We start from the raw sequence: 26,489 nt of genomic DNA, 5'->3' as shown, positions 1-26,489 counted from the left end.
TTCCAAGCTTTCACATTGAACTCATCTTAGCAGGAAAAAAAAAAGCGTTCATCAGGGTGGAAACTATGGGAACAGAAGTGCTTATGCAAGATGCCAAAAGATTGCAGCATCCCTGGACATCAAAGGCATGCATGCCACTTATAAATGGAAGAAGCCCCCTCCCCTGCTGCCACCAGACCAACACAGCAGCCGTCAAGGAAGGCAAGCAGCAGCTGAGGGACCTGTCTGAAGCTTAAAGGAGAAGAAACAAAATGTAAGTGCAACTCTGAATAGAATTACATCAGAGGCAGGACTCAGCTCATGGGAATGGGCTGCAGGGTCACCAGAGATGGAAGAAAAACATGAGCTAGGCACAATGATAAAAATATGCACCAAGCTCTGGCTGAGCAGGTGGAGAGTCTCTTTAATTGTCTGCCCATCAGTCACTCATGACAGGAAGCTCCCCAGGGAATCCAATCTGTCCACAAGTCTTCATTTACCTGGCTCTGGTTACACAGCTATGGAAATATATGTTCTACAGTGGAATCCTGAAAAGAGCACTGACTTGTGGTCAGAGTCCTGAACCCAAGTCATAGCTCAGATACATGCTAGCTATGGGGATCTAATCAAACTTCTTTACCATTTCTTTTTTGTCTACCTATTCTCTGCCAAGATAAGCATAATGGGTTGGGTTTGTAAAACCTAAAAAAGTGGGAAATGTAGGAGAAGTAAAAACAAAGGATATCTATACATCTATCATCTCTCTATCATATTTCTATCCATATATCTATCATCTCCGTCTATCCACCTAACTGCAATCAGTCAGTCATCACTCTATCCATTTTACTATCATCTATCTATCTGCCTATCATCTCTCTACCCATCTAGCTATCTTGGTCTCTATCATCTATCTACTTATCTTTGATCACAATCATTTAGTGATCTAATGCTCTTTCCTCACCTCTGCCCAAAGAAGGCCTTTCCTAGTTTCCCCTCTTCCTTCTACCTCTTGGCATCTTCTCTCATGTTTATAAACATCTATTGAGAGAGAGAGAGAGAAGTGGAGGAAGAGAGGAAAGGGAGAGGAGAGGAGAAGGAGGGAGGGAGGGAAGGAAGAGAGAAAGGGAGAAAGACAGAGAGGAAGTAAGGGAGACAGAGAGACAGAGGAACAGAGATAGGTGGGGAGGGAGGGAGAGAAAAGGGGAGAGAGAGGGGGAGAAAGAGGGAGAGAGAGATAGACAGAGAGAGATAGACAGAGAGAGACAGAGACAGAGAGAGAGACAGAGACAGAGACAGAGAGAGAAAGAGAGAGAGAGAGAGAGAGAGAGAGAGAGAGGGGGGGGGGGGAGAGAGAGAGAAAGAGAGAGAACGAACCAGCAGAGTTCCAAAAGGAAGAAATAGAGAGTGAGACAAGTTGTTTCTCCTTTGAAGTCTGATGAGTGAGCCACAGTTCCTGCTCAGTCACTGTTATAGGTGTGTAGATACACATTTTTCATCTGGACCTATCCAAGCATTGTGTTTAACTCACATTAGTCCACAAGAACTGCTCTGGACCAGGCACTGGGTTAAGGGCTAGAGATACAGACAAAGGCAAAATAAAGACACACTGCCCAGTTTCTGCCCTGAAGGAGAACACAGTGGCAAGGGAGACAACATGGAAACATCCAAATAGCCACAGGATATATGCAGAGTATGTAGACATAATCTGAAAGGGATGGCTCTAGCAGTGGGAAGGGGGCAGGGAAAGGCCTCCTGTAGAAAGCATGGTTTGAGCTGAGTCTCAAAGGAAATCGGGAGGTGGATGTGAGGGGGCAGAGCCCCTCCCAGAGGCTAGACATGTGTGTCATGTTCAAGGAAGATGTAGAAGGCCACCATTGTTGGATTGCATTGGAATGGGGGAGGTTATAAAGTGCATTATGAACCAAACTAAGTTTTTAATTTGATCCTAGAGGAAATCAGGCCACTGGATTTTACTGAATGAGGTCGGGGAGATATACCATGGTGAGAGCTGTGCTTTGGGAAGACCACTGTGAGAGCCAAGTAAAGGATGGATTATAGAGTGGATAAAGAGAACAATCAACAGGATATAGCAACAGTTCAGGCAAGAGTGGATAAGAGCCCCCATCAAGGTGACTGTTATGTGAGTGGGGAGAAGGTGATGTCTACATGACATCTGAGGAAAACAAAAATGACAAAACTTGGCAGTTGATTGGATATGTGGAGTGAGTAGAAGACTAGCTGAGGATGCCACTGAAGGTTCAAGCCTGAGTGACTGAAAGGATGATGTTTCCCTAGCCAGAAATAGGGATACTAGGAGGACTGGAGAGTGAGGAAGAAAATGAGTATTGGACAGATTGAGTTTGATATGCTAATCAGATATCCGAGTGTTGTGATTGCCGATAGACAGCTGATAATGTAGGAATGGAGCTCAGAAAAGACGTTAGAGCTCACTATTTGGATGTGGGAACAGCCTGCAGAGCAATAATAACTGGACCTGTGAGAGCTGATAAGATCTGCAAGTCAGATAGAGAGGAAAATCCAGACTTCTTGCTGGACTTGCCTACCTGGATATTTCATAGGCATCGCAAATATTTTGACTGCCCAGTGTATATAAAAATGAATTCCCCCTCCTCAAAATTGACCTATTGCTTCTGAAGGCTCCAAGGGCATCAGAGTCCTGAGTTCTAAAGTGCCCAGGTCACTTTTTTTTTAAACCCCTACCTTCCACCTTAGAATCAAATAAAATTCACATCTCTAATCAATACTATGTAGGCAGAAGAGCAGTAAGAGCTAGGCAATAGTGGTTAAGTGACTTGACCAGAGTTAGCCAGCTAGGAAGTGTCTGAGGCCAGATTTGAACCCAGGACATCCCTTCTCTAGGCCTGGCTCTCAATCCACTGAGCTACCCAGCTGCCCTTGAGCCCAGATCACTTTGGACTCTTCCAACATTTCTCCTCCATAGCCAAGCAATGGCCGAATCTTTTTTTTTTAATCCTTACCTTCCATCTTGGAATCAATACTATATATTGGTTCCAAGGCAGAAGAATGGTAAGGGCTAGGCAATGGGGGTCAAGTGACTTGCCCAGGATCACACAGCTAGGAAGTGTCTGAGGTCAGATTTGAACCTAGGACCTCCCATCTCTGAGCTATCCACTGAGCTATCCAGCTACTCACTCAAATATTGTCAATATCTCTCCATGAATCTATTGCATCTGGGCCCTTCTCTTGTCTCACATAGCCCCTACCATAGTTCTATTCCTAATCACTCCCTACTTGGGCTATTACAATATCCTCCTCATTAGTTTTGTTTTTGTTTTTGTTTTTGTTTTTTGCCTTTGATCCCTCCCTTCTCCAATGCATCCTCCACTCAACTGCTAAAACAGTCCAGGACAGGTCTGATCTTGTCATTCCCCAGCTCAAATGGCTTCAAAAATTCACATGGTTAGCCATTATAATGTATAGTATACTCAGAAACCCAATTTACTATTATGTTTGTTTATCAAGGATGACAACATCCTAAGACTTAGACTCAAAAATGTGTGCAATCAAACTTTTTGACCAATGTATCCAAGAATGCAGATATCAACTCCTCTAAGGACAAACCACCAACATGATTTCTAAAGGACTTGGTAAGTCTTGTCCTGTTCTCTTAGCAAGGTCCTCTCCACCCAGCTGGAAGCTCTGGGTCTTCCTCCAAAGTAATCAGGACATGTCGATCTGCACCAAAAACAAGGGAGACTCCCATTTCCAAGTCTGGGGGATTCAGGAGTCTCTCTGACCCTAGAGCCTCTGGTGGGCCTTTGTATAAAGTCTGCTTGGTAATCAATTCCCTAGGCTCATGATGAAAGGAATCTAATAATGGGGCTTTAGTTTTCTAATATTGTTAACTAATGTTTGTTGGCTATTTGCCAGATTTGAGACACACACATTACTATTTTTTTTACCAAGTTTGGGAGACACGCATCATTAGCTGTTTACCAAATTTGGACTACAGATAGCTCATTACCAACTATACAGCTCCAATGATTTCTAAAATAATCACAAAATGGAGACAAAATGGAGCCACTCATTCTGAGAGAGCCTGTTATTTCTGACCCTCCACATCTAGGTACCACCAACCTTCTCAGCCTTATTATACATCTTTGTTGTTGTTGCTCAGTGGTGTCTACTCTTTGTGACTCATCCCATGGGTTTTCTTGGCAAGGGGGCTGGAGTGCTTTGCTATTTCCTTCTCTGGTGGATTCTATATCATACATTACTCTCCTTTGTATCCTTTTCATTGCAGCCAAAAGAGATGTCTAGCTGTTTCTAGAACTTTCCACCTCTCAACTCCATGCATTGTCAAGTCTTTTGTCCCTCTACTTATAATAAACTCACATCTCTACTATCAGAGACTTCTAGGTTCATCTCAGGCACCTTTAAGGGCTTTCCTGCTCACTTGGTTGGAAGTGTCCCCTCCAATCAAAAGCCTTTCTTGTGCCCTGAGTCTGGCTCTTTCCTTTACCCTTTTCAGTTTTCCTTGACTTATCCTCATATGTGCATACACCCAATCTCCGAATTACAGTGTACATTGCTAATACAGTAGTTGGCACAGTGAAGGTCTGTTAAACATTTCTTTTTTTGTAAAGCTAAACAGTGAGGGACTTAGAGTTTGGAGAACTGAATTGAACTGGCTTGGTGAGGGTTGAGTTGAATTAGGCTGAACAGAATCAAATCCCAGGAAGCCAAGCCAATTACATTCAAGATGGCTTTGGGGTATAGATGAAGAGGATTCCTCTCCTAAAGGGTGTGGGAAGCACCATTCCCCAGAAGGAGTCTCACAGGCTTTCATATTTCTCAGAGGACATGAAGTTCTCTCAGTGGGCCCAGATCATTTGTCTTAAGAAAGGAAGCCTAGAAAATAATTTCATCATTGGAACACACATCTCCAGAAAACCAGGATGAGCCAAACCTGACTAAAGGACAGAAGGACTCAAGCAATACAGCTTCTGTTCTCTAAGGGGGGGGGGGGAGGTCAAGATGGTGGCGTAGAGGCAGTGAAAGTTCAGACCTCTGAAAACCCTTCCTTACTGATTACAAACTAAATGCTCCTAGGGAACTGAAAATCAAACCTAAAAAGACAGAGCCAAGGAACCCTCCTACTAGACTCAATTTATAAGGTATGCCCCAAAAGCCTGAGTTGAGAACACTCGGGTTTAATGGGGAGGAAGAAGGAAGGTCCCAGGACCCCTCCCCCACCTAGAGTGCTAAGCCTCCAGTGGCAGCTGGAACCTCTGGGCAAGCAAGGGTGCTGGTCTGGAGGGAGTACCTTGCAGGCAAAGCTGTGCCAGGCTCATAGCATCCAAAACAGGCAGTGGGAAGGAAATTAGAGAAGAAGCACAGAGTGCAGAGTGGGCAGCCTAGTTGCAGCACTCCATATTGACCCCCTCCCTTCCTGAGGTTTTGGCCTTAGGGCACATCGAGCTCAACTCAGCTGGACTTAATCCCATCAAAGCCCTCAGAGGTCAGGGAAGCTCAAGCTCCAAAACCCCTCCCCCACAGACTGCACTGAGAGATTTGCTGACCAAGCTCCAAGGGTGAAGGCTGACAGAAAAGCCCCAAACCACAAAAAAATGAGAGGAACAAAAGCACAGGCAACTGCAGGGAGTAAAGAAGGGGTAAATATGAGCAAACAACATAAAAAGAAAAAAGAAATTACAATCGACAGCTTCTGTACAGGCAATGAACAAAGAGCAAATGGAACAGAGAAGGACGAAGGAACATCAAGCAAAAACACAGAAACTCCAGGGAATTGGATACAGGCTTTGGAAGAACTCAAAACACAATTCAAAACACAATTAAGAGAGGCTGAAGACAACTGGGAAAAGAACTTAAAAAAGTAAGATAAGTCATCTGGAAACAGAAAACAGTTTCTTGAAAGCCAAAATTAATCAGCTTGAAAATGAGACAAAGGAGACGAAAGATGAGGCAAAGAAGATGAAGGATGAGGCAAAAAAAATGAAAGATGACTTCCAAAGAAAATCAGACTAGAAGGAGAAGTATGACTAAAAATCCAGGGAAGAAATTCAGTCTTTAAAATCCAGAATACAATAACTAGAAGCAAGCAACTTCACAAGGCAGCAAGATACTATAAAATAAAATCAAAAAAATGAAAAAATTGAGGAAAATATGAAGCACCTCATTCACAAAACAGAAGATTTAGAAAATCATTCCAGGAGAGACAACTTAAGAATCATTGGTCTACCAGAAGACCATGACAAAAGAAAAAGCCTGGACATCATACTACAGGAAATTATCCAAGAAAACTGCCCCAATATTCTAGAACAAGAGGGAAAAGTAGAGATTGAAGGAATCCACAGATCACCTCCTCTACTTAATCCCCAACTGACAACACCCAGGAATGTTATGGCCAAAATCAATAACTAAGGTTGGGGAGGGGGGCAAAATGCAAAGTCAAAATGATTTTCATAAGAATACTAACATACTTCATATGCTAAATATCAGCAGCTAAAAAAACATTAAGGAAAGGTTGCAGGAAATGGGTCAATTTTTAAGAGTATAAAAAGCACTTGAGACCAAAACATTGGAACATCATTGCAACATGAATGAAGTACAACACAACACAAGAAATATATAAAGGAGTACCCTAATACCTCTAGGCTTTGGATTCCCTGTGGCTATATACAAGACACAGGAAGATAACAGAGATGGTGGCCTTGCTTAGCCTTTGCTTGCATGTTGTTGGTGGGTTTTTTTAAAACTAGTTATAAATTTTAAGACAGAAAAGCTACAAGGGCCAGGCAAAGGGATAAGTGACTTGCTTAGGGTCATGCGGCTAGAAAGTCTCTGAGGCCAGATTTGAACTTAGGACCTCTCAGCCTCTAGACTTAAAGCTCTGTCTACTCTGCTACCTCTTTTTTGTCTACTCCCCCCACCCACATGGAAGAATAAAATGGAAGAGAATAAGAGTTTGAAATGTAGGGGACTGAGCCCCAGACCTATTTGATTGTTATTGGACAAGTAGCCATTGCCTGATTTCTAGTCTATCCTTCAGAGATTGAAAAGAGGAAATGTGTAGAAAAATCACTATAAACTAAAATGAGATCACTGATCAGGAACTCAAACCACGTTGCCAAGAAAAGGAGAAGGATGAAAATAGTGAGCATGAAGTCACCAACAAACTAGAACATTCTCTTCCTTTGTTCTAAAGAGATTGGCCCCTGGAGCTGGGAAGCACTGGCTGAGGAGATGAAAGGCTTTAGTACCTGTTCTTATCTGGGAGAAAAAGATAACCCCAGGTTTCATCAGAGCCAGACACTGGAAGCAGAGACCACTACAGGGCAATGCCCAGAGAAGGAACTAGAGGCTCACTGGAGCAATGTCCAACCAGAATCTCCAAGACCAACTCCATGGAGCTCCATCTAGAAGCTGAATATAAAAATTCAGAGAAAAGGCTAGACCACAGAAGGTAGGAGCAATGCAATGACATCACTCAATGTCATGAGCATGAGAAAATTATTTCTCCACATGTATGCTCTGGTTGCCCATGTTCCCAACATGTGTGCCTCTCCAGGTGAGTTTCCTGTGTGCATCCACTCCTCCCACTGATGCTACATGTATTTGTGGGAGAGTCCACCTGGGGTTTAAAAAGAAAAACTTTTATTGTAACTTTTCTTACACCAGATGACTATTGAATTTATTGTATCATCTGAATGACTGTTAAAGGCAAACACATCGGTTGGGGCTCATGAGCTCTGGTTTTATGAGTTGCAGACCCACAGAGTATCGTAAAGCTAGAGTAGCTGCCCACCACAAGGGAAGACCCTGTGAGTTGGGGGAGATGCCCTCAGGCACTACAAATACAGTCTGGCATAATACTCTCTGGCATCCTCCTTGCTGAGATGACAGGTGCAAGTCACTCCAGTTGTCTGCAGCGATAGCCTCTCTTCATGGAGTTTGAAAATTCTGTCCACTTTCTATTCTGGTCTGACATGGGAATGTTGACCTATTAGTGACTCATTCTTAATACTGGCTATTTTTAGTGGCCTGGAAAGAGTAGAGCACTGTGGAGCCAGTGACCAGGATGCAAATCCTGACTTTCTCACCAAGTGCTGCAAGGACATCATCACTTAGTCATTCCTGCTGACTCCCCACCCTCATCCCATCTTGGCTCTAGATTCTTCCTCTGTAAAAAGGGTGTGACAATCTTTTCTCCACTTGCCTCCCTGACCTGTCAAAGTGGAAGCACTTTGCAAACCTAAAAACTCCATGGCCACAACACAGGAGCTGTTAGGATTCTGTTAGCTACCTAAAAATGACTTTCAACCAAGGAAGAATAGTATGAGACCAAGGAGGCAAAGAAAAGGGCATGAATGTTATAAATGCTGTTAGTGAGGATGGGAAAAGGGGGAAACTCTGATGTCAAAGGAAACTCACTGAGTAGTTCTCACCCAGTCTTCATTTTACAAATGGGGAAAGTGAGAAGGAAGGAAGGAAGGAAGGAAGGAAGGAAGGAAGGAAGGAAGGAAGGAAGGAAGGAAGGAAGCAAGGAAGCAAGGAGGGAGGGAGGGAGGGAGGGAGGGAGGGAGAGAAGGAGGGAAGGAAAGAAGGAAGGAAGGAGGGAAGGAAGGAAGGAAGCAAGGAAGCAAGGAAGCAAGGAAGGAAGGAAGGAAGGAAGGAAGGAGGGAAGGAAGGAAGGAAGGAAGGAAGGAAGGAAGGAAGGAAGGAAGGAAGGAAGGAAGGAAGGAAGGAAGGAAGGAAGGAAGGAAGGAAGGAAGGAAGGAGGGAAGGAAGGAAGGAAGGAGGGAAGGAAGGAAGGAAGGAAGGAAGGAAGCAAGGAAGGAGGGAGGGAGGGAGGGAGGGAAGGAAGGAAGGAAGGAAGCAAGGAAGGAAGGAAGGAAGGAAGGAAGCAAGGAAGCAAGGAAGGAAGCAAGGAAGCAAGGAAGCAAGGAAGGAAGCAAGGAAGGAAGGAAGCAAAGAAGGAAGCAAGGAAGGAAGGAAGCAAGGAAGCAAGGAAGCAAAGAAGGAAGGAAGGAAGGAATTCACTGAACATTTACCATGTGTCAAACCCTACCTGCAGAGGTAAAACTGCCTCTGTCCTCAAGGAGCTGCCATTCTAACTAGAAAGAAGACACACAGGGAATTGTGGCCAGAGAGGGTACTCTAGTTTGTACCATCAGAGGCAGGACTCGTTCTGAGACTCAGCCTGGACCTGCTTCCTCTATTCCACACTTTGAACATCCCCAAAAGAGCCAGGGCCAGCTCAGAACAGCAGAACAGCATGTTAGATGGTATTTTGAGTCTGATGACAGGGGCAAAGGGGCACCGACAGCAGCAGAAATGTGTCCCTTAAAATAGGGGGAGGGAAGACAACAGGCCAAGATTCTCTGCAGGAAGGGTGAGGGTGGGGGGCAACAGGGGAGAGGAGGGGGCAGAGAAGGGGCCCTGACCCTCAGTTGTCTCACCAGAGCTTAATCCCACTGACTCCTCAGCATCTGACCTGTGGGGCTGTTCATTTAACCAGAAGAGGAAGGTGGGAGGTGACTTAGAGGAGAGACCATCAGACGGGAGACTGAAAATGGAGCTGGGAGCTCATCAGAGCTGAGAGGGGCCTCAGAACTGAGGCACCACAGCTGGGAGACACCTTAAACATCATTTAGTGCAACCTCTGCATTTTACAGATGAGGAATCTGAGGCTCTGGAGATGAAATGACTTGCCCAAGCCTTCTCAGGTTGTGCCAGAAGAATTGCAAACCACCTTCTACTTAGCAGACTCCCATCTTTGTGACCCCAGGCAAGTCAGCTGATTTCTCAGCCTCTGTTTCCTCCTCTGTAAAATGCGGACCTACCTCCCAAGGTTGTTGTTGTGAGAGGATAGTTGTAAAGCACTTTGCAAACTCCAAAGCACTCTGGCTAAAAGCTAGCTGTTGCTATTAACTCCTTTGAATTGATCTAGATTCATCCGCGCTCTCTTGGTGCTACGCAAATTTGCCCGGACATTTGTCAGTCCTATTAAACTGCCCTCTCTTCCGAAGCAAGGATTGCTCCATTCTTTGGTCACATTCCCAGGTGTGTCCCCAGGACCCAGCACAGCGCCCGGCACATCCGAGGTACTTACTAAATGCTCGATGGGATGACATTAGGTTGACTGACGAGAAACCCTACACCAGGGAGGTTAAAGAGAAAAAGTCAGATCCCCGAGAGCCAAAAATGTTCATCACAGCCTTTTTGCTGGAATGAGAACTTGATCACAAAGAGAGTCCCCTTCAATTAGGGAAAGGCTGAGGAAATGGTGGCGTATGAATGTGATGGAACCGGTTTTACACCACAAGAAATAAAGACTGTGAAGAACTCCCAGAACTCGAGAGGATGGGTGGCCAAAATGAAAACAATACTAAAAGCCAGTCACTTGGTCTCAGAGGATGAAATACAAACGTCTCCCTCCTTTTGGTAGCGAGGTGGAGAACTATGGGTGTGGAATACCGGGTACACTGAGCTGAGACTTATTTGATTGAATCACATTTCTTTGTGCCAGGGGGATTTCTTTGTACTGGGTGGGGAAGAGGGAACCAACAATAGAAACCATCCACCAAATACTTTAAAATTAGATTGAGGGTGTGACCCTGGACAAGTCACTTAACCCCCTTGCCTAGAGTCCTTGCCACTCTTCGGCCTTAGAACCAATACAGAAAGTAAGGGTTTAAAAAAAATGAAATTGAGGGTCTTGGTCCAGACGGTCCTGGATGCCGGGTCCCTAGAAAACATCCGCTGAAAAAGGAAGCCTTTCCCAGGAATCCGAGCCCCCGCCCGCCAGTTTGTCCCCAGGAGATCCAAAGGAGGGCATTTAAGGAATCCCGGCCTTCGATGTCTCCGTTTGAACGATAAGGAGGCCTTGGGCTAAAAGCAAGTTAGGCGGAAATGAGCGAAGGTCTCCGAAAGTCTGAGAAAGAAAAAAGCCTCCGGGGCAAAGAAAAACCGACCCAGCGAGTTTGGGGGAGGCGGCCTGGAGTGGGGTGGCCGCCCTTGGATTGGTGGCTCCGCCCCGTCCCAGGGCTCTGGGTGGCAGCTGCTGCAGAATGATGGCATCGGGGACCTAAGCCTGGGATGGGGAGGGTGCATGCCAGTCCACTGGGGAGGGGAGCATTGGGCTGGAGAGCCTGCCCCGAACGCTCTTCCTCCAGGTGTGCTGGAGCTGCTCTGGAATCTGCAAAAAAACTCTCTGCAGCCCCCAGACACTCACACACCCAAATGGCCAAAGCCAACCCCCCCCCCCCCCACTACCTCCCAGGTAAAGTCAAAGTCAGGCTCTTGCACCTGCGGCCCTCCCAAGTCCCCTCCAGCTCCAGACCTCCGCCGCTGACATCTGGGCAGCGTCCCCTTTTCTGAGCTAGATCCTTGTTTCTGGTTTGCCTTTCGGGAAAATGGGTTTCCAAGAAGAATGGAGATTTTGCCTTCCATCAACATTATGAGTCAATAACAGAGACAGGATTCCAAAGGAGCTGAAAGCTCTCACTGCCTGCATAGCGGGTCTGACCACTACTGCACCCGAGTTTAAATTGGTGAGATCATGGCTCTTCTGGAGGGCAATTTGGAATCACGTCCAAAGACCTTAAAAGAATGCCTGCCCTTTGATCCAGCAATACTATTACTGGGTTTATATCCCAAAGAGATAAAAAAAAAAAACCTGGGCAAAGATCTGTTTGTACAAAAATATTTATAGCTGCACTTTTTGTGGTGGCAAAGATTTGGCAAAAAATAAAGGGCTGTCCCTCGATTGAAGAATGGACCAGCTGAACAAATTGTGGTACATGATCGGGATGGAAGACTATTGTGCTCTAAGGAATGATGAACAAAATCATTTCAGAAAGAGCTAGGCCGACCTCCATGAACTGATGCAGAATGAAATAAGCAGAACCAGAACATTGTACACAGAGACAGATACACTGTGGCACAATTGAATGCAATGGACTTCTCTACTAACAGCAATGCAATGACCCAGAACAATTCTGAGAGACTTATGAGAAAGAACCCTATCCACATCCAGAGGAAGAATTGTGGGAGCAGAAATGCAGAAGAAAACATAGAATTTATCACTTTTTTATATGGGTTTTATTTATTTTTACATGGGTTTTTTGATTTAGGATTTTTATTTTAAAGAATTGCTCTTTTACAAAAATAAATAATATGGAAATGGGTTCAAGTGATAATATATATGTACAACCCAGTGGGCTTGCTTATCAACTCTGGGAGGGGGGAGGCATGAGGGGAGTGACAAAATATGACTCATGTAATCATAGAAAAAATTTAAAAATAAAAAATTTATTAGAAAAAGAAACACTGAGATCACACCTGGCCTCCAAATGCACAAAGACTCCATGAGTGGAGACCAGGTCATCCATCCAGGTCATACACAAGAGGAAGTCTTAGAGAGGTTAGACAAATGATTCATAGAGGAATCAATGGAGGCAGAATTCAAACCCAGGCCGTATGGCCCCAAATTCAATTCTGGGTGTTTTGAAAATGGCCAAGTACAGGCATCCCTTACACACTACACACTTTCCGCAGTGCAGCTTCAATATATGGAGGGTTGCATAAGAAATTAAGGGAGAATTAGGAGTTTTGTGGAAGTGGCAGATGACAAGAGAAGCCTAGCAAATGACACAGGAAAAGTTTAGAAACTCAGAAATGCATAAAACAGATATAGAGTGTTGTATGCTGACATATTTTATCGTTTAATGCCCCAAACATAAACAATTTCTTTTTTAAAGTTAAATTTGTGTAAAGAACCTGAAAGTTGCCAGACAACAGCCACCCAAAAGTTACAAATGTTAATGTTGATCTCTGACCAAATACTGAACCCAGATTTTACAATAAGATGCTCTAAACATCCTATCAAAGAAGAAGAAAACAATGCAAACTTCTCTGGCACAAAGAAAGGGTCAGAAACTCTCCCGTGGATTTTCTGGATCACAGGGGATGCTGTGCCCCTAGGCTCCATGATGTGGGAAGGATCTCTGTATGGTCTAAAGAGAGGGCAGTTTTTTCTGCCTTTGGGAAGATGCCCAGTGTTCCAATCTCTCATGATCTTCTGGAATCCCAAGGACAAGAAAGACTGATGGCCGCTGGGATGGAGTGAGGCTTTGGAGGAAGATAAACTAAGTTCCCCCCAAATCAGAAGATCATAGATTTTTGAGCCAAGAGAGATTTCTATGGCCCTCATTTTACAGATGAAGAACTTGAGTCAGAAAGAAGGGAGGTGACTTGCCCAGGCTCACACATCTAGTAAGTGGTGAGGCAAGATTTGAGCTTGGGTCTCCTTGACTGTGGGTTCTATGCAGTCTATGGTGATATCTTGTCTTTGCTCAGTCTTTGGCTGTAGGGATTTTTGTTTTCTGCTGATGTTATTCCTAGAATTGGACCCCTGATCTTTTGCCAAGAATCCTGGACTTCCTCCTTAATCAGGCTTTCCCAGCCCAAGAGTAGAGCTGAGCTAAAAGCTTGGGATCATGCCTTGGACTTGTCCTGTTGCTCAACAAGGCAGGTTGACCTCACTGACCTCTAAGCCCTGCTGGATTCCACAATCTAAGGTCTTGTCCTTCTCAGACAGTCTGTTTGATATCTCTGTCCGCTTCGGTGAGAAGCCTGAGAGGCTGCACTAAAGACAGAGATGGCTAGGGAGAGGCAGTTTCCTTCAGAAACATCATCTGGGAAGCCAGGATGCTAAGGCAATGCTTAGCCTTGCCACCTTGGGGTCAGAAAAGAGGACCTATGTACGAGACAGAGAGAGAGACAGAGACAGAGACAGAGAGAGAGAGAGAGACAGAGACAGAGACGGAGAGAGAGAGACAGAGAGACAGAGACAGAGAGAGAGAGAGATGGAGAGAGAGAGACAGAGAGAGAGAGAGATGGAGAAAGAGAGAGGGGGAGAGACAGAGAGACAGAGAGAGAGAGATGGAGAGAGAGAGACAGAGACAGAGAGAGAGAGAGATGGAGAAAGAGAGGGGGGGAGAGAGAGAGAGACAGAGAGAGACAGAGAGAGAGAGAGAGAGAGAGAGAGAGAGAGAGAGAGAGAGAGAGAGAGAGAGAGAGAGAGAGAGGGGGGGGGGGGGGGGGGGGGGGAGAGAGAGAGAGAGGGAGAGAGAGGGAGAGAGTCCTGAAAACCTCAGCATTGCCAGCCAATGTTTGCTCTTTCCTTCCAAGTTTTTCCCAGCTGGGCTTAGCCCAAGATGTTTGCACACATTTTGCAATGCCCAGAGTGCGGGCTCCTTAGCTCATCGAAGGGCTGACATGCCCACTCACTTGGGAAGCTGAGCCAACAAGAGGCTCCCTAACCCTCCATCTCATTCATCAGCCATCAATCAAGGGCTTGGAATTGGCAGAGCCAAAGATTGCCCAGGAAGTTGTTTTGCCAACCACTTCAGGAAAACCGATTTCATGGCAGGTGGTCCTGCAGCAGACCTGTCCCCAGGGAAACCAAGGATGGGCCCAGGCAGCTGACCAAACTCTTCTGAGGTCTGTGGGTCTGTGAGCTTTGTTGGAGGTTGGTCTAGGGGTTGGTATCATCTTCTTTAAAACTGTGTTGGTCCTTCCTGACTTCATTTCTCCTTCTGGCTTCAATGGTCCAGCAAACTGGCTTTCTTTGCAGTTCCTTGTACGAATCTCCATCTCCTTCCTCCTGCATGAGAGGCACTTACTCCTCCGCAATATCTCAGAAATCTCTGGTTTCCAGGTTCAGCTCGAGCATCACCTACATGTGCCTTTCAGGACGTCTCCTAGTGCTAATGCCTCCTCTCAAAATTGCTTTGTATCTATGTTGGACAGGCCATGTTTTCAACCCCCCACTAGACTGTGGACTCTTCGAGAAAAGGCTTCTTTTACTCTGACATCTATTTGTCCAGCACTTGCCACAAGGCTGGGCACAGAACATGCGTTGAACGAATGCTGGTTTGGTTGATTGGCTGATTGACCTGAGCATGGAATTAACCGTATTCCAGTACCCCAACAGAGTCTGTCCCAACGCAGAATACACTAGAGGAGTTTCATAATTTTCGGTGGCTAAGCTTCTGAGCCAGACTTCATTGCAGCTTGGGTAATTCCTATGGGGGTCGGGAAGCCTTGCCCAGTCTCTCCAGTTATTTGAGGTCTCTCCTTCCTCAATTCCTATCTAGCTTCCTGCTTTTGTAGGATATATTGCCCCATCCTCACCGCCACCCAGAAGAAAAAAGAAGCGGGACTGCTTTTCATTGGTGACCATATGAAGAGAAAGGGATGGATGCCTTCTCTAGCAGACTCCCTCTTTTAGAATTTTCTCTTCCCCCTTCTCTCTCCCATCTCTTCCCCCTCTGCCTGTCTCTCCCCCATCTGCAATCTCTATCTCCTACTTACAAACATACCCAGGCACTCCCATCCCCAGAAAAAGCTCTCTCCCTAAGATACAGCCATCCACTCAAACTATTGTTCCATATCTTTCCTCCCTTTGGCTGCCAAGCTCAGGTGCAGCTGGGTGTCTCAGTGGATTGAGAGTCAGGCCTAGAGATAAAGGTCCTGGATTCAAATCTGGCCTCAGACACTTTCCAGCTGTGTGACCCTGGGCAAGTCACTTGACCCCCATTGCCTAGCCCTTACCACTCTTCTGTCTTGGAGTCAATACTGTGTATTGGTTCTAAGAAAGAAGGTGAGGGTTTTAAAAAAACAAAACAAAACAGCCAAGCTTATACCTCAGCCCTTTGCATCCCAGTCTCCAATCTCATCATTCCATCAAATTTCCTCTCTCCAGAGTTACCACTGAATCCCTGAAAGCCAGATCAGGTTTCTGAGGGGATAATTGATTCATCCACTTATCTCCTGCTTGATTTCCAATCAGTCAATTCATGACTGCTTTTCTTCTTCACCTCTACCTCAGTTAGGACTATATTTAGTCATCAACAGCATTTACAGGCTGAATGAATTGGGTTAAAGAGCCTCTTTCTTTTAATCATGATCATGCTGCCTCGGGGACCTCTACCCTGAGCAGAAGCCCCATGCCTGAGCTGTGCCACCAGGGTCAGGACAGAAAAGATGCTCTAATTCTGTGCAAAGTGCCCCAGTTGTTTTGGGGGTCCTCCACTCTCCAGCCTCCTCCCTTGAGATTCCCCATGGCTGTCCAACACAGGAGGGGGCCTGCCCTTAGTCAGCAGAGATCCTGGCATCACCCCTGCTGCCATCTGCCCGCTAGGCCCTCTTGAGGAGACTGGATAGAACTTTGTGAGCCAATGAGATCTGGCATTTTTCTCAGCTTCTTCCATATTTTCCATGCCTTCTGGGTATCAAGCACTAGAAACCTGTATAGTGGGGTAGATTTGAGGAAGATCTGGGGACTGAGTCCCTTTAAAAGAGAATTCTTGGTCCTGACCTCTGCCTCAGTTGTTTTCTTCTGCAGGCTGGGCAGCTTCGGGGCATGCTGCTGTTCTCACTCTTCCTGTGCCCCTTCTCCCCTCTCTCACAGCTGCCACCCTATTTCAGGCTTGTCACCTCTTCCTTGAACTCTCACCAGTCTCGCAATTGGTCTCAGCCCATCCTCTGCATAGCTGCCAAAGCGTGGTGGTATCCTGCTACTCCCCAACTCCACTGGCTCCCTGTCCCCTCTGGACCCTAACGCGAGCACTACCAAGCCCTTCACAGCCTGCCCCCCGCCCTGCCCCATCTTATGTGTTATTCTCCAAGCACTGGCACTCTCTCCCACCGCCACCCTTTTGTACCAGCTGAATCTCCTGCTAGGAATGCCGGCCCCATTCCCTTCAGTCCTTCCAAATCTGTAGTTTTGTTCCAGACTATCATGGATTCTCTACATGCCCCTCCCCATCCTCCAATCCCCATGTAGCTATTCTGTGTGTGTACACACACACACAGTGCTGCATAGGTGCATGCTGCCTTCTTTACATCTATTCCGTGTGTACATGTATGTATAAAGGCAGGCGAGGGCACGCACACACCTCTAGGTTTACATATTATCTGCCTCGATTTACACAGCAAGCTTCTTTAAAACCAAACCAAAGGGGCAGCTGGGTAGCTCAGTGGATGGAGAGCCAGGCCTAGAGATGGGAGGTCCTGGGTTCCAATCTGGCCTCAGACACTTCCCAGCTGGGTGACCCTGGGTAAGTCACTTGACCCCCATTGCCTAGCCCTTACCACTCTTCTGCCTTGGAGCCAATACACAGTATTGACTCCAAGACGGAAGGTAAGATTTAAAAAACAAAACAAAACAAAACTCTCACCTTCTGTCTAAAGTTCAGTACTGTGTAGCAGTTCCAAGGCAGAAGAGCCGTAATGACTAAGCAATGGGAGTTAAGTGACTTGCTCAGGGTCACACAGCTAGAAGTGTCTGAAGTCAAATTGGAACCTAGGACCTTCTTGGCTCTCAATCCACTGAGTCACCCAGCTGCCCTCCCCCAAAGCTTCTAGAGGGCAAGCACTGTCCCCTGTATGTCTCCCATGTGTCTGGATCCCCAAGGCACAGAAAGGGGCCCAGCACTCTGTAGGAGCTGGACCGGTATGTAGTGGGATCTGGGATTTCTGTTAGCACAAGGGACGGCCAGGTAGAAATGCCCCTGTGAGCTGAGGCTGGCCCCTGGGGAAGCAACCATGGATCAGAAGTGGAACTCGAACTCAGGTCTTCCTGGACTCTCCAAGTCCCTCTGATCACCAGCAGGAAGCTCTGGTGGAGCTGAGGATGGGACTGAAAAAAGGAAGAACGTTGGCCCCTGACCTCAGAGGCCTGGCATTCTGGGGAGGGGGGAGCCCCCTGCCCACAGCCAGGATCACAGATGTGGCTCTGCCGGGACCTTGTAGACCCAGATAATGTCTGGGGGGGGGGGGGGGGGCTGTCCCCCAAGGTCACACATGCGCAGAAGCTGTGGTCTAAGAGAAGTCGATGCACGGTGGTGGGGGAGGGATCCTAATGAGTCCTCTCAGGGGCATTGCAGAGACTGGCATTCCAGCTGTGGTAAGGACTGGGTCGGGAAGGGGGCGGGGTCCCCAGTGTCTGGCACTCAGTGCCTCTTGATTGACTAAATGACCGCGGGACGGACTTTGGGACACCCCCCCTCTCCCCCCCACCCCCGCACTCCTCCCGGCTGTCTGGGCCCCCGCCAGCGGAGCGCCACGCTGCCTGCACGCTGTCTCCCCAGCTTTGGCCAGAGGCCCATCACGCTGCGGCGGCGGGCCGCCGGCCTCCGGAGCTCTGACCCGCAGCTCCACGGGCTGGCCCACCTATTGGCAGGCCCCGCTGCTCAAGCGCGCCCATTGGCCGGGGGCCGTCGGGGCGGGACCCGGGACTGAGTGGGGAGCAGTGGCTTAAAGCTGCCCGCGGGGAGCACCCCGCGGGAGGTGGCCTGGAGACCAGGCAGTGGCACCTAGCTGCGCTGGCTCCCGAGGGGAGGCTGCGGAGGCTGCCCCGGAGGAGGAGGCTAGACTGAGCCGGTAGGTCCTAGCTTGAGGAGTGCTGGACAGAGGTCCGCTCGGAACAGCAGATAGTAGCGATCGCCCGGCTCTGTCCTGGGACCGGGGGGAGCGCAGGCCCTGGTCTCCTCGGGAAGCCGCGGTCTCCTGAACATAGAGTGACCGAAGGCTTGTGGTTCCCGGGACCAGCTTCGCCCTTCAGCCCCCGCGCGGGCTCCCAGGGCCTCTCCTGAAGAAGCAGCGGGGCAGGGGCCAGGGATGGAGCAACACCCAAAGCTCAGACACTTGGACTACATGTTCTAGAGGTCCTGCCTTTCTCCGTGCAATTCCAAAACGACCGAGGCCTCAGTTTCCTCCACTGTAAAACGAAAGGTCTAGACTTATTGACCTCAAGCTCCCTCTCCTCCCAGTCCCGATTGGGCTCCCACTCCGACACACTCAACCCCACCTCGGTTTTCTCTGGGAGTGATTTCAGGCTGGAGGCTACAGGGTGGTCTGCGGGCACCGAACGCGGTGAGCTCACAGCTGGATCCACCCTCCCCCCAACCCCGGGCCTCCCGCTGGGCCGTGGCGCGGGCTGCCACCCGGGGGAGCCCGCGGGGCTAGTGGGTGGACCAGGATGTGGGCCAGGCCCCCAGCTGTTGCCCCTCCCTCTCGTCTTCTTCCCTCTCCTCCTCTCTCTCCTCCCAGGATGGTTCTTTGGGAACGGCGGCGGCGGCTCCCGGCCTCCCTCTCTCTTCTCTTGGGGTTAACGGGCCGGATGCGCACATAGCCCCGGCTGGGGGCTTGGGCTCCGCGCTGCCGCCGTCGCTTCTTCCTACCCCCCCCCCCAATCCCGGGAACAGGGACAGGGGGGTCAGGGACCAAGATCCCCGCGTCCAGGCAGGTGAGTGCCAAGGCAGCCCCGCACGTCGGGACGGGTGAAGGAGAGCCAATCCTGGGGGCGGGACGGAAGATGGCGGGTGGGCCCCGGGCTCCTGGCCCCAGGCTCCTACCCCCGGGCTGGCCACAGCACCAGGTCCCCACCAGCTATGAACAAGTCACTCCCCCCTTGCAGCCTCAGTTTCCCCCATTCGCTAGACGAGTGGCTCTCCAGGGGCCTTTCCAGCCCGAATAGCTCAGGGAAAGGAACTTTCCGGAGGCCAGGCCTCAGTTTCTACTTCTTTAGGTGTTAGCCGTGGGCTTTGGGGGAAGTAAGTGGGGGGAGGGGAGGACTGGCCTTTCTCTGGTTCAACGGAATTCTCTTGCCGTACGGGAGAGATCTGAGGCCCGGCTGGGGACAGTGGCCTCCCCGGTTATCAGGGCAGGTGCCCAGTCTCCAGGGATAGCCAGCCAGAGCGAGGGCATCCTGCCTCCCAGATACTCAGCTCAGGGTCCTAGGGAGGCCGGGGCTGTGTAGTCCAGAGCCTAAGGGCTTTGCTTTCATCTTGCCCCTCCCCCCATTTTACCGACGACGATCCCAGTGGCCGGAGTAGGTGGACAGGCGCCGACTCGGTCCCTGGAAGGCCTGCCTCAGCTACCTGCTAGCTGTATCCTCTGGGCAAGAAGTGGAATCTCTGCCTCAGTTTCTCACTCAGTAATGCGTAGTTTCTAAGGGCTCCTTCCAGTTCTAAGTTGCGTCGTGGGAGATGGAGTTGGCTGTTTAAGGCTAGGCCTCTGAGGACCATGGGAGGTCCGGGAGAGGGTGTTGGGCCTGCAAAGTTTTCACCCCCAGAGGGAGCTCCCCTGCGGACGTTTTCGCTTCCCTTCGAGGCTTCCCTAGAAGGGCCCCTGACTCTAGAAGTAAGTAGATTAGCGCAGCTCCGGGCTCACCTGCCTCGGGGCAGGGCTCCAGGGAAGCTGAATTGGGGGAAGGCTCCCGCTGGAGTCTCGTCCCCCTCTCTCCGGTCGTTGCCCCCCCCCCCCCACCAGACGCACGCAGTTATTAGGCCTGGCCCTGCATCAGGCAGCGAGCGTACAGCGATAAAAGGCAAGCCCTCCGAACCCCGCCACAGGGCTTTCTAGTCCAGCTAGTCCCGGGGCCGGTGGGTGGAGCCAGAGGGCAGGTGATTGACAGCCCAGGGGGACCCGGAACCCCGGGGGGTAGCTGGAGCTGGGGCCGGACCGAGGCCGAGGGACAGACCAGCGCGGGCTCTCCTATCACGCACCCTTCATTAGGGATCCCCGGGGCTCTCCGGAAACCTGGCTCGGCCCTTTGGGCCACGGCACGGAAACAAGCGGCTTTGTCGCGGCCGGCTACGGGATTCAGGCCTTGTTTCCATGGGAACCCGGGTTGTCACGCTGGGCAGTCTTAGTGTCGCTCGGGTTTCTGCGGAGGAGGCAGGGTCTTTAACAGCTCCTTCCTGGCCCGGGGGGTGGGATGGGGGTGGGGACACGGGACGGGACGGTGCACCTGCCCGAGGTCCCTGAGCTTCCCCGCCCCGGACCGTATACTTGGCTAGGAGCCTAGGCTTAGGGGTGGGGAATAATGGTAACGCACGTAGCCCACTCTCCTGACGAAGGGGGAGGGGGGAGGGCGGGGCTGGCGGCTAGTTGCTAGTAGGACGAAGAGAAATTCAGTGACTGCCAGGAGCCAGGCGGGTGGGGAGATGCAGGCTGGTTGGCCTCCGGTGTCCAAAGGGAGAAAGGTGGGATTCGAACTTGGTTCTCTGCCGGACTCCAGGGCTGTGGGGCTGCTAGCACACGCAGGCCTTCAGGGAAGTGTTGGGGCCCCGGGGGAGTTCTCCAGGTACAGCCGGAGCCTCCTCAGGACCCAGCCATTGCCTCTGGCCTGCTGTGGGGCTCGGGCCATGGTAGGACGATTAATGCTAGAGACCTGGGAGCTCTCGTTCTTTGGGATCCCAGGGTGGTAGGAGAAAGGCCCGGGGTCTGAACCCCTCCACTCGCTGTGACCTGGCTTCCTTTGTCTTTCCCTTTGGGGGTCGAGGAAGGGATTGCCAGGGCAGCACGCTTAGAGGGCAGATTGGCCCCAAGCCCAGTGCCCAGCTAAGGCAGAGGCAGCAGGAGCAGATGAGGACACGGAGCCCCCCCCACCCCCCCACCCCCGCAGGGTTGCCCAGGCTAGGCTGTGGCTGCCTTCCCTCCCCCCCCTCCCCCACCCAATGCCTGGAAAGGGAGGCCTTGCCAGCCCCAGGCCTCTGGTACTGGCTGCCCCTCCTGTGGGTCTCAGAGGAAGAGGGGCCGGGGAAGCCAGGGCAGATGTCAGGGTGCTGCCTCCATGTGCTCAGTCCCGAGTCCCAGCCCTGACTTGGCAAGGGGCCCTCTCTGAGCCACTTTCCTCTGCTATAAGATGGAGACAACCCCCCCCCCCCCCCACCACCACCACCACTCTTATAAACTGTAAGGCAGGAATGAGAGAGGCTCCTAGGCCCTGCCATTCACCCACACCTCACAGAAAGGGAAACTGAGGCCCAGTGGAAAGAAGGGACTTCCTCAAGGTCCCAGAGCTGTGATTCAAAGCGAGTTTCCTCCAATAGATACACGGCATGCTTCAGCAGTGCATCTCCCTTTGAAGCCCCTGCCCAGAGGGGGATGGAGGGCTGAGGGGAAGAAGTGGACTTGTCCAAGGCAGGCTTAAGTCTCTCCCAAACTGCTGCAAATCAGCCCCTTTTCCCTTTTAGAGGGCTCTGTGAGGGGGCAGCCGAGGCTGAACCTCTAATCCTACCTGGCACCCCCTTTTAATCATGCAGAGTCTTGGGCTAGAGTGAGCTCATTCCCCTTCCCTGGGGGGCTCAGACCCACAGCTGGGAGTCCCTTGTCAGGTGTGGAACCTCGGGCCTCTCCTCCTACTCAGATTCTGGAGCTCTGGATATGGTTCCATCTTGTTAGCAGAGAAATTTTGGCTGATGCTGTCCTGAGCAGCCTTAGGGAGGGTCATCCCTGACCCCCCCCCCAAGTTTCTATTTTTTATCAGATGCCTTTTGTCTGTGACATCTTGGCTTTACAGCCCAAGTTCAGGAGGGGATTTAAACCTCAGCCAGATCTATCTATCTTTATTTTTTGTTTTAATTATTTAAAATTTTATTTAATTAATTACTTTAGAATATTTTTCCATGGTTTCAAGAATCATATTCTTTCCCTCCCCTCCCCTACCCCTTCCCATAGCCAACATGCAATTCCACTGGATTTCACATGTGTCATTGATCAAGACCTATTTCCATATTGTTGATGTTTGCACCAGAGTGATCATTTAGAGTCTATATCCCCAGTCATATCCCCTCAACCCATGTATTCAAGCAGTTGTTTTTCTACTCCCACAGTTCTTCCTCTGGATGTGGAGAGCTTCTTTCTTATAAGTCCCTCAGAATTGTCTGTGTTATTGCATTGCTACTAGTAGCAAAGTCAATTACATTCAATTGTGCCACAGTGTATCAGTCTCTGTGTACAATGTTCTCCTGGTTCTGCTCTTTTCGCTCTGCATCACTTCCTGGAGGTTGTTCCAGTCTCCATGGAATTCCTCCACCTTATTAGCACAATAGTATTCCATCACCAACAGATACCACAATGTGTTCAGCCATTCCCCAATTGAAGGGCATCCCCTCATTTTCCAGTGTTTTGCCACCACAAAGCGCAGCTATGAATATTCTTGTACACGTCTTTTTCCTTATGATCTCTTTGGGGTACAAACGCAGCAGTGCTACGGCTGGATCAAAGGGCAGACAGTCTTTTAGTGCCCTTTGGGCATAGTTCCAAATTCTCTGCCAGATTTAGAGATCATCCCATGGGCGGATAGATAGTGAGCCTTCCACATGTAGTCTGACCTTCCCAGACCAGGGGTCCCAGCCCTTTGATAGGGAAGGGGATCCCTTGGGCCCCCCAAAGGCTTGGAAGCCACCTCAGCACCCTGACTTGTGGCCTGAGAAGGCAGGAGCTGGCACTGCTCTCCCAAAACTCCCTGCCTACCTCACAGGCAGCTCTGCAGACTGGTTTTGCCAGTAACCTGCTCTGTGAGCTCAGAAGTTGTTTTCTGAAGGGGGGGGGGGGGCTGGCTTTATTTTTAATGGGGTCAGTGAAATGTTTGAATCCTGGGAAGAGGCAAGGAATGGAGCCTGGCCAGCTGGGCACACATTATGGAAAAGGGCATGAAAATGGCAGCCTAGGTTTGTCCTGCGAGTTTAGTTAACTGGATGACATTTCCCCGAGGGAGGCCCTGCTTCGTGTCTGTCCCTCAGCAAGGATTTGAGCACCTCGTGTGCGCCTGTCCCTGTCCCAGGCTTTAATGCCTTGCAAAGTCCCTGACAGAGAGGAAAAGGAAAAGGCCCGGCCTTTAGCGAGCTTAGAATTGGGGTGGAGAGGCCGGGGGAGGAGGAAAAGGGGGGCAAAATGCCCCTGGAAAAGGGAAAAGCAATATGGTGAAGGTCAAGGACGACCTCAAGGAGGAGGTGAGCCTCTTTCCCATTTAAAGCCCACTAGTGTGGCTGTGACCAACCTGAGCTCTGCCATGCTGCTAGTGGGAAGGACGAGTTCCTTCATTTCTGTTGGTCGGTCCATTCTGGTTCCTATTTCCCAGTCTCTCCTCTCTCAGCGCTGACCGCCCCTCCCGCTCTTCTGTCTCCCCCAGGTCTCCCTCCTCGCCCCACCATGGCGGTGGACATCGAGTACCGCTACGGCTGCGTGGCGTCCCCTCTGCTCAGGGACAGGTTCCCCTGCAAGATCTCTCCCAAGGCCAGCAAGCCCCTGCGGCCCTGCATTCAGCTGAGCGGCCGGAGCGAGGCCAGCGGCGTGGTGGCCCTGCCGGTGCAGGAGAAGAAGGCCAAGAAGCGCGTGTCCTTCGCCGATGGCCGGGGGCTGGCGCTGACCACGGTCAAGGTGTACTCGGAGTTCGACGACCCCTTGGACATCCCGTTCGACATCACGGCGCTGCTGGAGAACATCGTGACGCTGACCACCGCCGAGTGCGAGAGCTTCGTGCTGGACTTCGAGCAGCCGTCGGCCGACTACGCGCGCTTCCGGCGCCGGCTGCAGGCCGAGCGCGTGTGCCTGGAGAACTGCGTGCTGAAGGACAAGGCGCTGTCGGGCACGGTGAAGGTGCAGAACCTGGCCTTCGAGAAGCGCGTGAAGGTCCGCATCACCTTCGACACGTGGAAGAGCTTCGCGGACGTCGAGTGCCAGTACGTGAAGGACACGTACGCGGGCTCGGACAGGGACACGTTCTCCTTCTGCATCGGCCTCCCCGACAAGGTCCAGCCTTACGAGAGGATGGAGTTCGCCGTGTGCTACGAGTGCAGCGGCCGCACGTACTGGGACAGCAACCAGGGCAGGAACTACCGCATCGTCCAGGCCGAGCTGCAGGGCTGCCAGGGAGGGGGCCCGGCCCCCGGCGGCGCGGACCTGGGCATCTCCTTCGACCACTTCGGGAGCCCCCGCTGCTCCTACGGGCTCTACCCGGAGTGGCCCAGCTACCTGGGCTACGAGAGGCTGGGCCCTTACTACTAGCTCCCGCGGGCGGCTGGACGGCCTGCGCCAGAGGCTCCCCACCGGCCGGATGGCATCCCCAGCACGGGCACTCGCTCGGGCACACCCAGAGACTTCGGGCTCCCTGGGCAGGCCTCCCCAGCCAGCATGGGTTTACCAAGTGCTTTCTTCACCCTGGCCCGCGGCAGTTGTCCCAGAGCCCCCCCGGGATGGACATTGGGGGGCTTCTCGAGCACCAGGGGGGGCGGCCATCCCCGTCCTCCTCCGGGGGCCCCTTCAGCAGTCACCGCCCACTGCTGCTCCTGCTCCATGCTGCTATGCCTCACCGGACGCGGTTGCTGGGGGTGGCATGGCCCGCCCACTGGCCACTGAGGGAGGGGCCCCTCCGAGGCCTGGTGCTGCCGCTCCTGAGTAACTTCCAAGATCAATCTCAAATGGGCCTTTGTTCACTTTGCCCTTAAAAAGCCAGCTGTGGGGGGACGTTAGAGCTGGGGACCCGGGTTCAAGCCATCCCGCGTCCTTCGGGCTAGCTTACCTAAGACCACCCATGGGAGGGCCTTAGAAGAGCTTGTGTGAGAGGAGGCCCCGGAGCCCAGAGGGACCGTAGCAGGTGGCGCCTCGCCACGAAGAGGCCCGCCTGGAAGTCCAGGCCCGGCTCTCCCCAGGGTCCGGCCTCAGCCTTCTCTGTCACCCTAATGCAGATGCTTGTCACCCACCCTCTGGGCCCTTGCAGCTCGCCTCGCTCGCCTTCAGACCAAAGGTAGACCTAGGAAGGGCCACTCCTGCCCAGCCTCAGGGGAGAAGGGAATGTGGCCGCCCCCGGGGCCCTGGAGAAGCAGCCGGAGGGTCAGCCGCCAGGGCTCCCCCACTCTACTTCCAGCAGGGACCCAGGCCCGGGCCACAAGGAGCACAATGCGGGGAGCTTCCCGGAGAGGGAACCGCCTTTCCCGTGGAAGTGAGCCCCCTCCTGCAAGTCACAGTCTCAGGGATTGCCTGGGAAACGGAGGGCCCAAGGGGCTCCCACAGGCACCCAGCCGCATCCTCTAGCGGGGCGGCTCAGAAGCCTATAAGCTAAGAGGCCTCTAGTGCTCTTCCTATCCTTGCAGACTTTCAGCAATGGGGAGCTCACTCCCTGGCACTCAGTCCTTATTCTGTCACTCACAGTCCTCAGCCTTCCTTTTTCTGAGATGCCTTTCTGTGGCGGTCATGCCGGATCAAGTGCAATAAATGAACCTGGTGACGACTCAGCAGCTTGGACTAGTTCCTGGGGGAGAGTAGATTTACCGTGGGTGGGTGGGTGTGCAGGTGGGTGGGTGGGTGGAGGAGCCCGCGGCCCCCTCCAGAAATCAAACAGACCCCCACGGAGCACACCGAGACTTTGTCAGGCCCCCAGACCCAGCGTTGAGGGTGGTCTCCCTGGGGGAAGGGGGTCTCCTCCCAGGCTGTCCCACGGCTGCTTGCCACAGACGGTTCCAAGAGGGGTCGGCGTGACACGAGTCCGTCCCTGGCCATCGTCGTGGCCCACCCCAGGGTGGGATGTTCTAGAAAGGCTCCGCAGAGGGCCTTGCTTCCCGGCCCGAGCTACAGAGCTCCCAGACGCCCTCCTTGCCGGGGCCCCCCCAGCAGGGGCACTTTATAGCCCGTCGAAGGTACAGGTGAGG

The 26,489-nt window shown here is 51.2% G+C and overlaps 1 protein-coding gene across 7 annotated transcripts; it reads left to right on the top strand.

The window, feature by feature from the left end:
• Nucleotides 1–231: 231 nt before the first annotated feature.
• PPP1R3B (protein phosphatase 1 regulatory subunit 3B) lies at nt 232–26,075 on the top strand. 7 transcript variants are annotated; one of them, XM_056803477.1, is made up of 2 exons: nt 232–253; nt 23,975–26,075. In XM_056803477.1, exon 2 carries the CDS (start codon nt 23,995–23,997, stop codon nt 24,847–24,849), a length of 855 nt encoding a protein of 284 aa, XP_056659455.1. In that variant the 5' UTR covers nt 232–253; nt 23,975–23,994; the 3' UTR covers nt 24,850–26,075. The 7 variants fall into 7 exon arrangements, with proteins under 7 accessions (XP_056659455.1, XP_007495658.1, XP_056659454.1 ...); XM_007495596.3 differs by lacking the exon at nt 232–253 and adding an exon at nt 18,284–18,435; XM_056803476.1 differs by lacking the exon at nt 232–253 and adding an exon at nt 18,769–18,927.
• The last annotated feature ends 414 nt before the right edge of the window (nt 26,076–26,489 follow it).

Source organism: Monodelphis domestica, chromosome 6 (assembly GCF_027887165.1).
Source record: "Monodelphis domestica isolate mMonDom1 chromosome 6, mMonDom1.pri, whole genome shotgun sequence".
Taxonomy (NCBI): Eukaryota; Metazoa; Chordata; class Mammalia; order Didelphimorphia; family Didelphidae; genus Monodelphis; species Monodelphis domestica.
The sequence above is the reverse complement of the archived record's forward strand: the minus strand, read 5'-3'. Positions and strand labels throughout refer to the sequence as shown.

Bases quoted from the DNA above. Each gene is read 5' to 3' on its own strand.
- PPP1R3B (XM_056803477.1), top strand. From the start codon at position 23,995: ATGGCGGTGGACATCGAGTACCGCTACGGCTGCGTGGCGTCCCCTCTG.